We start from the raw sequence: 14,281 nt of genomic DNA on the forward strand, positions 1-14,281 counted from the left end.
ACAGTTTCGCGCTACGTAGGCTATTATAAATAAGTATTATTCATTGGGAATAGCTTGGACTCGCTGGGGACTGGTGGAGAGACGCAGAGCCTCCCCAGACGCGACATCCTCCAGTTGGCTGAAGAGCTGCGCGCTCTGGCCTCCAAACAGCCACCGGCTGCGCCCCTCGCAGTGTCCACAGAAGAATACCCCCACCAAAATACCTGCATGGTGAAGACAAGCTGCACTGTCTACCAATGCATGAAGTGCACCTAGCTGTCTGTGAGATGCTATAGCAGAGGATATGTGCGAAGTGTATTTGAGCTGCCGCCTCAACCGTGCGTAAGAGCAGAGCGCATCATATAGCTACAACTAGTAGCCCATAGCCATTAAAACGGCTTATTGTTTTATTCATATATCAACTAGATAATTCGATAATAATGAGTAGCCTAGTAGGCTATAAAATGAATTCAATAGGGCAAGCCTTAAGTTGTAGCCTAGGCTACAGAACAATCACAAGACGCATAGGCCTAGCCTATCGTAAAAAGCGTTGCGTTCTCATAGGCCTATATTAACTTAGATAATTATTCATTATGCTCAGGTCATAATGTCCGTTGAAAATAATTCCCTCTAAGCAGAATTTGAATTGTATTAAAATAGGAAATGATTCCTTCTAGGTCTATATAAAAAAAAAAAAAATTCTAATGTGTAGCCTATAGGCGATGAACAAAACAGCCACAATGTAGCCTGCTTAGCGAGCGAGAGGGCAGTCTACCATAAAGTGTATAACCATAATGTAATATATCTAGACTACATGCATTGTGGTATTTCTTTATATAGCCAATTGTTTCTCAATAAACAGTTATGTCATCCTCTGAGTCCGAATGTAGGCTAATAGACCGGCAGCTCTAAATGCCTTCCCAATCAATGAGACATGGTTGTAAAAATGATGTTTTATTGATGAAAAGGGTAAAACTGAAGAGTCATTGCATTGATCGATGCAGTCCGCTACCAGCAAACACTGAAAATACAGGTCCTCCAGCGAACCTGGACTAGACTATTGTAACCCCCCCCCCCCCCCCAAATTCTTTTATATTCAAATAAACTGGATGAACCGGTTTGCTAGCCCTGGATCGTGGTAGCGGGTGCTTTGCCATGACCGGCCATTGAATTCGCTAGTTTGATTGATAGATGGATTAACGTCCAAAGTAGATTGTGCAAGTATTGTATAGGCCCATGTGTAAGAGATGAATGGCTGTAACCATGAACTCAGCCAGAGGTAGGCCCTACTGTAGATTATCAGCATTATCACCAGTCTCAATTTATGTCTCAATTTATGTGTTGCCATTCATTAAAACCACCATCTCATCTAGACTACTTCTGTTGCTGCATTTTTACATTTATGCTTTCATGATTTTAGAGCGCAATAAACATTTTCCAGGATTCCAAAAAGTCCATCCATTCATCCAACTTTGTTCTGAGCGCAGCGCAGGCTGGTATCTACTGTCAAGGCTCACGACTGATGCACTCCCTTAACACGTCTCTTCCCAGACCATCAAGAGAATTTCAATATGAAAGACCTTGGGATTCCAGGAGTCAAGGCCGTTTCAGACGGGGAGCGACATTCCGCCTGCGTTCTCACTCGGATCAGCGGGGGACGCACGCGTCCTGTGCGCAGCGGGGCAAGCTGACTACAATTCAGCTCTTGTCGTGGGCGGGCGCGCAGCCTAGTTCCATATGAGAACACTCCTCGGTCCAATTCCGTATAGTAGATCAGCCTGTGTACTTTCAACGAATGTATTATTAGACATAATATCATAATAATATATAAAGCCTTCAACGACCTCCTGCTGCCTGCCTGATGGTCTCAGGGCTAAAGAGACCGCGCGATCATTCCTCTAGCTGCTTTGCTGCTAATGCGAGTTCGTCTCCGTTCCTGCCCGAGAAACAGAAGTTGAACTTATAGCATCAAAATAGCTACAGGAATCAACGTTGTAAAGTTAGCTATCTGCTTTTTAGCCACCGACAGCTACCGTTAATATTATGGAAGCTGCTGTCGTGAGCTAACGTGCTATCACGGTCTTATCGTGCAGCTTCACAGCCTGCTATTAGCAGACAGCATTAAGTTGACAAAATCACACTTGCACATCATTAGAATTCCAACCATTTATATGGGATTTATCATTCAACTAAACATGGAACCTGAATACTACCTGATATTTCAACCTGCTGCCATCAGTGATCGGCGCGTCTGCTTGTTTGAGTCATGAATATCTTACGCAGTTACATTCCATGTAGTGTCCCAAAACTGTTAAATCATTCCCCATGTAGTTCACTATGAGTCGCACTCAATACATCCATGGTAATAGGGAATAGGGAGTGAGTGAACCATTTCAAACACATCTCTGGTCATCTCCGTTAGCCATCTTACTCGTCCTGATGCCATGTTCCATATGAAAACACTCAGCCTAATGTATTAAACTTCTACTTGTCCCGACAGTTAACAGATATAGACCCGGCTACAGTTACAGAGATAGAAACTATAAATAGATAGGCTTTGTTCGTAATAATTAAATTACACAACCAGACAGACAACAAGGAGTTTGAGAACGGTAGGCTCATCTAATGTGCGAGCCAGCAATGGGTCAATGAGTGGTATTACTGCGCCCCTATGGGCAGGCGAGCGGTGGTGCGGAATGACGTAAAGCGCCTGTTAGAATACCGCGGGTCAAGTTACATTCTTATGTTCCCACATCTGTAGGTGTTTGTCGCGGTGATTGGCCGTTGTGTAGCTTATATATGGCATTTATTGTCTTATTTCGCATCCGTATGATTAAATGTGTGATAGGCTGTCATGATTCCATGCGCTAGGCCTATAGCCTATGTAATTGCACAGCCACAAAAATAGTCACCTTTGAATTGCGACTGTAGCCTAGAACATGAATGTTTATTTCAATTCATGAATCGGATTTGCGGATGCTCTTTCCAGCTCAAACAACTGATAGGCGGGCTGGGCTAAATACAGAAATGACACAATACATGTCTTGATATATAACATTTTATTTAAAAGTGCAAGAGGTTAGGCAACATGTAGGCTTCTCGTAACATTTTATTTTAAGGCCTGCGGCTGCGCTGATTGGAATTCATAGGCTAGGCCTATAGTCTAATTTCGGCCTTTTATCAGATAGGCTAAAATAGAACAAAACTCTGAAAATAAATATACTGTAGCCTACTTAAATAAAGTGTAAGAACTTACAACGTGCATAGGCTAATTTCCATTCGATATTAATAGGAATTTCCATTTTCGCCTCAAGCTCCGTACCCTGATCAGGCTCTCTCTCGCTTGGTGGCCCGCTAGCCTATAGGCAGGTTTATCTATGGGCCCGCTAGCCTATAGGCAGGTTTATCTATGGGCCCGCTAGCCTATAGGCAGGTTTATCTATGGGCCCGCTAGCCTATAGGCAGGTTTATCTATGGGCCCGCTAGCCTATAGGCAGGTTTATCTATGGTGGCCTGCTAGCCTATAGGCAGGTTTATCTATGGGCCCGCTAGCCTATAGACAGGTTTATCTATGGGCCCGCTAGCCTATAGGCAGGTTTATCTATGGTGGCCCACTAGCCTATAGGCAGGTTTATCTATGGGCCCGCTAGCCTATAGACAGGTTTATCTATGGTGGCCCACTAGCCTATAGACAGGTTTATCTATGGTGGCCCACTAGCCTATAGGCAGGTTTATCTATGGGCCCGCTAGCCTATAGGCAGGTTTATCTATGGGCCCGCTAGCCTATAGACAGGTTTATCTATGGGCCCGCTAGCCTATAGGCAGGTTTATCTATGGGCCTGCTAGCCTATAGGCAGGTTTATCTATGGGCCCGCTAGCCTATAGGCAGGTTTATCTATGGTGGCCCGCTAGCCTATAGGCAGGTTTATCTATGGTGGCCCGCTAGCCTATAGACAGGTTTATCTATGGTGGCCCGCTAGCCTATAGGCAGGTTTATCTATGGTGGCCTGCTAGCCTATAGGCAGGTTTATCTATGGTGGCCCGCTAGCCTATAGGCAGGTTTATCTATGGTGGCCCACTAGCCTATAGGCAGGTTTATCTATGGGCCCGCTAGCCTATAGACAGGTTTATCTATGGGCCCGCTAGCCTATAGGCAGGTTTATCTATGGTGGCCCGCTAGCCTATAGACAGGTTTATCTATGGGCCCGCTAGCCTATAGACAGGTTTATCTATGGTGGCCCGCTAGCCTATAGACAGGTTTATCTATGGGCCCGCTAGCCTATAGACAGGTTTATCTACGGTGGCCCGCTAGCCTATAGACAGGTTTATCTATGGTGGCCCGTTAGCCTATAGGCAGGTTTATCTATGGTGGCCCGCTAGCCTATAGGCAGGTTTATCTATGGGCCCGCTAGCCTATAGACAGGTTTATCTATGGGCCCGCTAGCCTATAGGCAGGTTTATCTATGGTGGCCTGCTAGCCTATAGGCAGGTTTATCTATGGTGGCCCGCTAGCCTATAGACAGGTTTATCTATGGTGGCCCGCTAGCCTATAGGCAGGTTTATCTATGGGCCCGCTAGCCTATAGGCAGGTTTATCTATGGGCCCGCTAGCCTATAGGCAGGTTTATCTATGGTGGCCCGCTAGCCTATAGGCAGGTTTATCTTACGGCTGTTTTTTCATCGCATAGGCCTACTAGTCAATAGCCTACACACAAAATTAATTGGCCTATTCGTTTTTTTTTTATTCAAAAGGAATCATAATATATGGAAATGTAATTTTAGCCTATTGTAGGCCTAATACAATTATGGGGAATTATTTCTCCGGACATTATGACCGGAGAGATTTTAATATATCGGACTTCAACGGATTTTTCCGGAAAAAAACGGTAATTACCGGCTAACGGAAACCCAGGTGTCAGATCAGGATTTGATTGACATTTTGATCCGCCAATGAGAAACAATCTCATCAAAACTAGCAACGCACTATGCACAGCAACTAAAAGTCCAGCCGTATATGTTTGAGCCGTCAGATACTCAAGGATACAGAAATACAGTAGAAGCCCTGCCATCTCCAAATAATTCATTTTAATCGATCACTGAATGGTGAGTTCCAAAATGCTTTTCTATCCATTAGTAGAATTAGTTAGCCACAGCTAGTCCTAACCATACTAGCTAGCGCCAACATTATTAGGCTGCTAAGCAGCTACAAAGCACTGAGTTGGCCAGCTAACAATGTTAGATTTCTTTAGAAAAAGGTGAGGTTAACAATAAACATGGAACATTTACTTAAACTTTATCATTAGCAAGTAACTTACATGATCGATCTCTAGGCTCTGGGCATCGGAGAGAGGCTGAAGTGAAGGGAGAGAGAGTACTGCTCCAGCTACAAGACATAGCCGTTGTGCAAAACACATGGCTTTCTGGCAGAATGTAATGAATGAGCGCAGCATATGAAGGTATGTTTCATATGAAGGTATGTTTCATATGAAGGTATGTTTCATATGAAGGTATGTTTCATATGAAGGTATGTTTCATATGAAGGTATGTTTCATATGAAGGTATGTTTCATATGAAGGTGTGTTTCCAGACTGCTCCACCACGGCTCACCAAAAACACGGACCACTGTTTCTCTAAATCCAACACAGTTGGAAAACTAAAGAGTGACTTGTCATCTCACCGATGAGCACCCAGGGACAGCACAAACAATCATGATGGTGCACAGGGTGGGGAGATAGAGGATAGATAAAAATAGATACCTTAGATGGATAGATAAAAATAGACAAAGATACTAGGCTGGATCAAATAACCCAATGGGACCGAAGGTCGTTCGTATCTCTGGTATCTCTGAAATGTCCGAATGACTGAAACATGTTAAAATGCACCAAATTCAATAAGTGGTACTTGTTACATAAAAACTCATAATAGACCGATAAATACCCTTAATTACTTGTGAAAATGCATCAAAATTGCAATCAAATAGCCAACTAAACTCATATAGCCTAGCCTATAATAGACCTACAGTAGCCTATAATAAAATAAACTAATTTCCACTTGAGTGCATGCTTTGATCAAATAGCCTACTTTATTCTCAAATGAGGCCCACGCTGCATCGATAGGCTACTGTATTCGCAGAACAAAATGGTATAGCCTAAAAAACAACAACATTATAACAATTAGAGCAAATGATAATCAATCAATAAATAAATGAATTGACAGACAAGTTGTCGTGTGGCTATTGCAGCCTAAACAACCGATGTAGGCTAACGTGGCCTAGGCTGTAGGCTATTATTTAACAAATACAGTAGGTCTAGTAGGCTAATCTACATGCCCACAACACGTCTGTGTTCCTGAAGTCCATTAACTGGGAAGATGACTCGATGCTCCTCTGCTTCAGGTTGCTGACGCGCTTTCTGGTACCAAGGAATGCAGCTCTCGCGCAGCAGACTCGTTTGCGTTTTGCGCTCGACATTAGAGCAAAGAAATGAAACATGACAGTAGGCTACAGCCTACAGGCAACATGTAGGTCTACATACAGTTCTGTTTTTATTCACAGTAGGATACAGTACATGTTTATTATGACAGATTTAAATGCAAGTAGGCCTACAGTACTGTAATGAAAATCCCACCAGTAACCAGATAGCAGGCTCAAAAAAAAAAAGAAGAAGTTTTTGAAGCCTGTCCGGTAGACCGGGAGGTTCGGATCTCTGAAGTTCGGATGAGTGGGGTCCTACTGTATATATAAATGTTTACTCCCTGTCTAAAGCAGCGCTTATCTTGTTAGCTGACACTATGTGGACTTCACCGTGTCAGCATCTGGGAGAGCTGTGTGGTAGTTTCTCAGTGCTCTCGTGTTCTCCCGTGCTCTGGGAGAGCTGTGTGGTAGTTTCTCAGTGCTCTCGTGTTCTCCCGTGCTCTGGGAGAGCTGAGTGGTAGTTTCTCAGTGCTCTCGTGTTCTCCCGTGCTCTGGGAGAGCTGTGTGGTAGTTTCTCAGTGCTCTCGTGTTCTCCCGTGCTCTGGGAGAGCTGTGTGGTAGTTTCTCAGTGCTCTCGTGTTCTCCCGTGCTCTGGGAGAGCTGTGTGGTAGTTTCTCAGTGCTCTCGTGTTCTCCCGTGCTCTGGGAGAGCTGTGTGGTAGTTTCTCAGTGCTCTCGTGTTCTCCCGTGCTCTGGGAGAGCTGTGTGGTAGTTTCTCAGTGCTCTCGTGTTCTCCCGTGCTCTGGGAGAGCTGTGTGGTAGTTTCTCAGTGCTCTCGTGTTCTCCCGTGCTCTGGGAGAGCTGTGTGGTAGTTTCTCAGTGCTCTCGTGTTCTCCCGTGCTCTGGGAGAGCTGTGTGGTAGTTTCTCAGTGCTCTCGTGTTCTCCCGTGCTCTGGGAGAGCTGTGTGGTAGTTTCTCAGTGCTCTCGTGTTCTCCCGTGCTCTGGGAGAGCTGTGTGGTAGTTTCTCAGTGCTCTCGTGTTCTCCCGTGCTCTAGTAGAGCTGTGTGGTAGTTTCTCAGTGCTCTCGTGTTCTCCCGTGCTCTGGGAGAGCTGTGTGGTAGTTTCTCAGTGCTCTCGTGTTCTCCCGTGCTCTGGGAGAGCTGTGTGGTAGTTTCTCAGTGCTCTCGTGTTCTCCCGTGCTCTGGGAGAGCTGTGTGGTAGTTTCTCAGTGCTCTCGTGTTCTCCCGTGCTCTGGGAGAGCTGTGTGGTAGTTTCTCAGTGCTCTCGTGTTCTCCCGTGCTCTGGGAGAGCTGTGTGGTAGTTTCTCAGTGCTCTCGTGGTCTCCCGTGCTCTGGGAGAGCTGTGTGGTAGTTTCTCAGTGCTCTCGTGTTCTCCCGTGCTCTGGGAGAGCTGTGTGGTAGTTTCTCAGTGCTCTCGTGTTCTCCCGTGCTCTGGGAGAGCTGTGTGGTAGTTTCTCAGTGCTCTCGTGTTCTCCCGTGCTCTGGGAGAGCTGTGTGGTAGTTTCTCAGTGCTCTCGTGTTCTCCCGTGCTCTGGGAGAGCTGTGTGGTAGTTTCTCAGTGCTCTCGTGTTCTCCCGTGCTCTGGGAGAGCTGTGTGGTAGTTTCTCAGTGCTCTCGTGTTCTCCCGTGCTCTGGGAGAGCTGTGTGGTAGTTTCTCAGTGCTCTCGTGTTCTCCCGTGCTCTGGGAGAGCTGTGTGGTAGTTTCTCAGTGCTCTCGTGTTCTCCCGTGCTCTGGGAGAGCTGTGTGGTAGTTTCTCAGTGCTCTCGTGTTCTCCCGTGCTCTGGGAGAGCTGTGTGGTAGTTTCTCAGTGCTCTCGTGTTCTCCCGTGCTCTGGGAGAGCTGTGTGGTAGTTTCTCAGTGCTCTTGTGTTCTCCCGTGCTCTGGGAGAGCTGTGTGGTAGTTTCTCAGTGCTCTCGTGTTCTCCCGTGCTCTGGGAGAGCTGTGTGGTAGTTTCTCAGTGCTCTCGTGTTCTCCCGTGCTCTGGGAGAGCTGTGTGGTAGTTTCTCAGCGCTCTCGTGTTCTCCCGTGCTCTGGGAGAGCTGTGTGGTAGTTTCTCAGTGCTCTCGTGTTCTCCCGTGCTCTGGGAGAGCTGTGTGGTAGTTTCTCAGTGCTCTCGTGTTCTCCCGTGCTCTGGGAGAGCTGTGTGGTAGTTTCTCAGTGCTCTCGTGTTCTCCCGTGCTCTGGGAGAGCTGTGTGGTAGTTTCTCAGTGCTCTCGTGTTCTCCCGTGCTCTGGGAGAGCTGTGTGGTAGTTTCTCAGTGCTCTCGTGTTCTCCCGTGCTCTGGGAGAGCTGTGTGGTAGTTTCTCAGTGCTCTCGTGTTCTCCCGTGCTCTGGGAGAGCTGTGTGGTAGTTTCTCAGTGCTCTCGTGTTCTCCCGTGCTCTGGGAGAGCTGTGTGGTAGTTTCTCAGTGCTCTCGTGTTCTCCCGTGCTCTGGGAGAGCTGTGTGGTAGTTTCTCAGTGCTCTCGTGTTCTCCCGTGCTCTGGGAGAGCTGTGTGGTAGTTTCTCAGTGCTCTAGTGTTCTCCCGTGCTCTGGGAGAGCTGTGTGGTAGTTTCTCAGTGCTCTCGTGTTCTCCCGTGCTCTGGGAGAGCTGTGTGGTAGTTTCTCAGTGCTCTCGTGTTCTCCCGTGCTCAGGGAGAGCTGTGTGGTAGTTTCTCAGTGCTCTCGTGTTCACCCGTGCTCTGGGAGAGCTGTGTGGTAGTTTCTCAGTGCTCTTATGTTCACCCGTGCTCTGGGAGAGCTGTGTGGTAGTTTCTCAGTGCTCTTATGTTCTCCCGTGCTCTGCTGCTCTGTTGCTGTGTGTGATCACGCGTGCACCTCGCTCTGCACGAATGCTCTTTACTGAGCTCTGTGTGTCTCCCCTATATGTTATGTGTAATGAGTTTAAGTCAGTGAGGCATTCTTACTCCCATCTATTCTCTGATCTTCTAAAATAGATTTTCGGTCTTTAACTGGTCAGAACCAGCTGGAGCTGACCCCCCTATAACTTTTAAAAACTGCTAACTCAGCGCTTGGCATGTTTCCACCTCCTCACATTGCACCATACATACATCCAGTGAGGAGTAACACGTTAGAAAGTACCCGTGCACAATGCATCAACAATCCCTCGCCTACACGGCTGGCAGCTCTGTCTATGGCTCTGACAACGGGAGCTCTCTGCCATGGAAACACCGACACTATTTCTCCCTCCTCAAGATCAAGGACTAAATACTGGTCAAGTGTAATCTATGTATAGAGGCCCATAAGGTGTGAACCTGAATCAGTTATTCTGAAAGCACAAATGCCATGGAAACAGGTATTTTTCCTACCCTCATTCCTCGTTATTATTCTGGAAAAGGTGCAAATGCAGTCACCTCTGTCGTGGTGCAGCAAACTAGCCCAAACTAGCCTACTCCTGATTTCTCTAAATCGTATGCTACCAACGGACACATCACCTAGAAGCTGCGTCAGTTATCGATTCATATCATTGTGGATGGCCACAAGTTAAAAATGCCCTTTTTTGCAACATAGGACTTTAATTTCACTATTCATTTCATGTAGGCTCCTACACATGATTGAAAAGTGATCAGTAGTGACTATGTTCTGTATTGGTCCATGTAGCCTACAGCATGCAGCGGGCTGAGAGCTGACTGTTCTGTCATCCTCTAGGCCTGTACATCAACATTGAGATTAAAACCTGTATTTTTAGCTGTTTGTGTTCATTTCCCCCATATCAAAATATAACATGCTGTATACTGTAGGCTATCAAATTAAACGTTTGAGAAGCTTCTCCTCTTGAGGTTGGCTTATTGGTTTGAAGGCTAGGAATGTTGTAGGTCACTGGACTACAGTACATACAGTAGAGTTGACAAAATAGGGACTATCATCTCAAAGCTTACATACAGACATATACAGACTGTAGGTGGTGGGTGGGTCCTTTATTGAAGGAACAAAGACACAATCAACATGAAATACAAATGTAAATTGGGTACAAAATATACACAAAATTCCAATACACAAGAGTGCAAATAAACAATGTGTAAAACATGCCTAGGTTTACATGATGAAGTATCAAGTAGTAATTATACAACAGAGAGTTTGGATACTTGATTCTGATTGGCTAGCAGCCGTGGTAAAATACTCTGTAACCCACGGCTGCGACCGCATAACAATTAGTTAATCTCATTGACGAGGCCATTGATAAAATCAAGCGGTAGGCTATGCTTTGCGTAGCAACCACTCGCAGCAACCTCGCCTTTTTGTATCCTATTACAATAACGCACTCATTAGTTCGACTCCAACACTTCCACACCCCTACCAGCAAAAACGAGTGCTCTGGAGAACTGTTTTAATAACTGCACCATGGCTGGAAATATTCAAATAAACGTGAACCAACCGAATTATGCCTTATGTCTTATGTGAACAAGGCCAACCCAAATAGGCGAGATAGCCTATGTTGCCTGGCAACCATTTAATTCAGAACTATAGCCTATCGCCGAAGATTTTGTAATCCTAAAATGATAAGAATGATCAGTAAATAAATGATTGAATGTTACTACTGAGTGTTTTTTGTGAATATATATATGTAGTAACCGTTGAAGAAAAGCAATTGACCACGAGAGGCAGTGGGTTACAGGGGATTTTACCACAGCTATACTTCTAACAACGCCCCGTAGCTGTGGTAAAATCCCCTGTAACCCACTGCCTCTCGTGGTCAATTGCTTAAGTAGGCTATAGCATGTTGGTAAATGTCCATGTCCTGTCCAAAGAGCCTTAGCACCCTCCAAGCTGACTCAGGTCCATAGTGTCCAGCCAATCAGGACGCTGATTGGATGCTGAGTATTCATTAGAGCATGGGTTCCCAAACTCCCATCAATGTGGGCCTCCCCTCTGAAAACAGTGACACACCCGCCCCCCCAACCCCCCAAATGTGTCCATTTTGCAAGGCAGCGTCAGCTAGCCCATAACGTTACACAGCTAAGTTAGCTCGGTGGCACCTGCTGCTAGTAAACGTTATGACGTTTTCGCACAATACATTCATGCCTGCGGGGGGAGGCTCTCTCTGCACTATCCACAAATTTAGTATTATATTATAGTATCTCTCCCATTATTTATTTCAATCTTCTGACCTTTAAAATCACGTTTCATTCATAAAAACCATAGACATTTCAAAAATAAATAACATATTTTTACTTCTTTTTTTTCTAACCATCCCTCCGCGCCTCCCCTGACTTTCTCTGGGGCCCCCTGGGGGAGGCCCGCCTCACAGTTTGGGAATGCCTGCATTAGAGGAATGAAAAACCTGCTCATGACTAAAACATATTAGATGCAGCAGCACTCTCTCTCCTAGCTCCAGAATGAGTCAGTCTGTTTATAATTCAGTCTGAGAGAGCAAGACAATATAGCTGACATTCCTCCTTTTCACCACTAGTGTAGCAGTGTTTGTTTGTAGAATAAATGTAATCTTTGTCACAGTTAAATTATACAGAAAGCAAAGCTACTATCACAGAAGACTGAAGTGAAGAGTGAAGTTACCCGTTTCTGTACTTTATTAGACTGAAAATGTGTTTTGCCAATGAAAACACGCTTTCTCAAAGCACTGATTACTGGTGAAAATGTTTAATTTAAAAAGCTAATACTTGTCCTTGTCTCCTCAGCCTGAGTGGATGCAGATTAACAGAGACATGCTGTTCTCTGCTGGCCTCATCTCTCAGCTCAAACCCCTCCCACCTGAGAGAGTTGGACCTGAGTAACAATGACCTGCAGGATTCAGGAGTGAAGCTGCTCTCTGCTGGACTGGGGAGTCCACACTGCAAACTGGAGAAACTGAGGTCTGTATCCCTGAGCATATTCACATGTTAAATGATGGGATTTAAATGTCTAAGTAATTACATCTCTGTCCTTGAAGAGGGATGTTTTGAGCATCAACATTCAAGTTGAGAAATTATCTTTGGACTACAGTACATACAGTAGAGTTGACAAAATAGGGACTATCATCTCAAAGCTTACATACAGACATATACAGACTGTAGGTGGTGGGTGGGTCCTTTATTGAAGGAACAAAGACACAATCAAGACTAAATACAAATGTGGATTAGGTACAAAACAGGGGCGCTGCTAGGATCCCAAATCATTAGGGGTTGAGGGAAAAGCATCAGGGGCTGAAGTTTAGAGGCAGTGACACCAGTTCATTTAAATTTTTGGGGGGCCGCATATATTTAGGGGGCCCATTTGGGTTCGCCTCTATGCACCAAAGACAAGCACATACACACACTCATACAGATTGCACAGTAATCCACAAACTGCTCAAAATAGTGTTAAGTGGCATCAAAATGTACTCTTTAGTGTGAACTAAATCAACAACATCAGCACGGTTCAAACAGAGGACATAACTTCTCTCTAGTATGCTTTGACTACTCTGAAGCTATCACTGACTTGGGACACCCAGGTGTTGGACCTCTCAGAACACCACAGAAGACAGGCTCACGTCCTCCACCTCCACAATGTCAACCTGCTGAAGTAGCAGTGGTTGTAACTGAACGTATCGACTCCTGTGTGTCACATGAGATGGTCACCTGAAACACAGATCATGATGAGAATGAATACATTCTGATGAACATAACCCATACAGCAGCATAGAAGCTCACATTCAATATAACAACATGAACATAACCCATACAGCAGCATAGAAGCTCACATTCAATATAACAACATGAACATAACCCATACAGCAGCATAGAAGCTCACATTCAATATAACAACATGAACATAACCCATACAGCAGCATAGAAGCTCACATTCAATATAACAACATGAACATAACCCATACAGCAGCATAGAAGCTCACATTCACTATAACAACATGAACATAACCCATACAGCAGCATAGAAGCTCACATTCAATATAACAACATGAACACAACCCATACAGCAGCATAGAAGCTCACATTCAATATAACAACATGAACATAACCCATACAGCAGCATAGAAGCTCACATTCAATATAACAACATGAACATAACCCATACAGCAGCATAGAAGCTCACATTCAATATAACAACATGAACATAACCCATACAGCAGCATAGAAGCTCACATTCACTATAACAACATGAACATAACCCATACAGCAGCATAGAAGCTCACATTCAATATAACAACATGAACATAACCCATACAGCAGCATAGAAGCTCACATTCAATATAACAACATGAACATAACCCATACAGCAGCATAGAAGCTCACATTCAATATAACAACATGAACATAACCCATACAGCAGCATAGCAGCTCACATTCAATATAACAACATGAACATAACCCATACAGCAGCATAGAAGCTCACATTCAATATAACAACATGAACATAACCCATACAGCAGGGATCTTGCTGGTGTTTATCTAATAAGCATGTCAGACATATGTTTTGGAGCACGGTTGTGGAGTGATTTATAAACCAGTAGAAGAATGTTGAAGTCTATTCTGAAGCTGACGGGTAGCCAATGCAGAGCCTTCAGGACGGGTGTGATGTGAGCCCTCCGTCTGGATTTTGTAAGGACTCGTGCCGCGGCGTTTTGTATAATTTGCAGACGATTGATGGTTTTCTTTGGTCTGCTGGTTATAAATGCATGCATAAGTCTTTGTGTCGGCCTTTGAAAGGAAGGATTGCACTTTTGCCATGTTTCTTAAATGATAGAAAAATACGCTAGTTATGTTATTGACATGAGATTCAAAGTTCAGATCAGAGTCGACTATGACACCTAGATTTCTAACCTGGTGTTTGGTGTTTAGTGCCAGTATATTTAAATGTGTGTGTGTGTGTGAACTCAGACAGGTGAGGGGGAGGTCTCTGTATGACCCTGGTGACCTCAGACAGGTGAGGGGGAGGGC

General features: G+C 45.0%; 1 protein-coding gene across 1 annotated transcript in view; it reads left to right on the forward strand.

Moving 5' to 3' along the window:
- The window catches only part of LOC311329050 (NLR family CARD domain-containing protein 3-like), a gene marked incomplete at its 5' end in the record, with an annotated part of 57,358 nt that overhangs the window by 9,603 nt on the left and 33,474 nt on the right, over positions 1-14,281 (forward strand). Inside the window, one exon of the mRNA XM_084462937.1 lies at positions 12,047-12,220. Within this exon, the coding sequence (XP_084319063.1) occupies positions 12,047-12,220 (174 nt within the window). The remainder of the gene's footprint in view (positions 1-12,046; positions 12,221-14,281) is intronic.

Source organism: Borostomias antarcticus, assembly GCF_949987555.1.
Source record: "Borostomias antarcticus genome assembly, contig: scaffold_215, whole genome shotgun sequence".
Classification (NCBI taxonomy): domain Eukaryota; kingdom Metazoa; phylum Chordata; class Actinopteri; order Stomiiformes; family Stomiidae; genus Borostomias; species Borostomias antarcticus.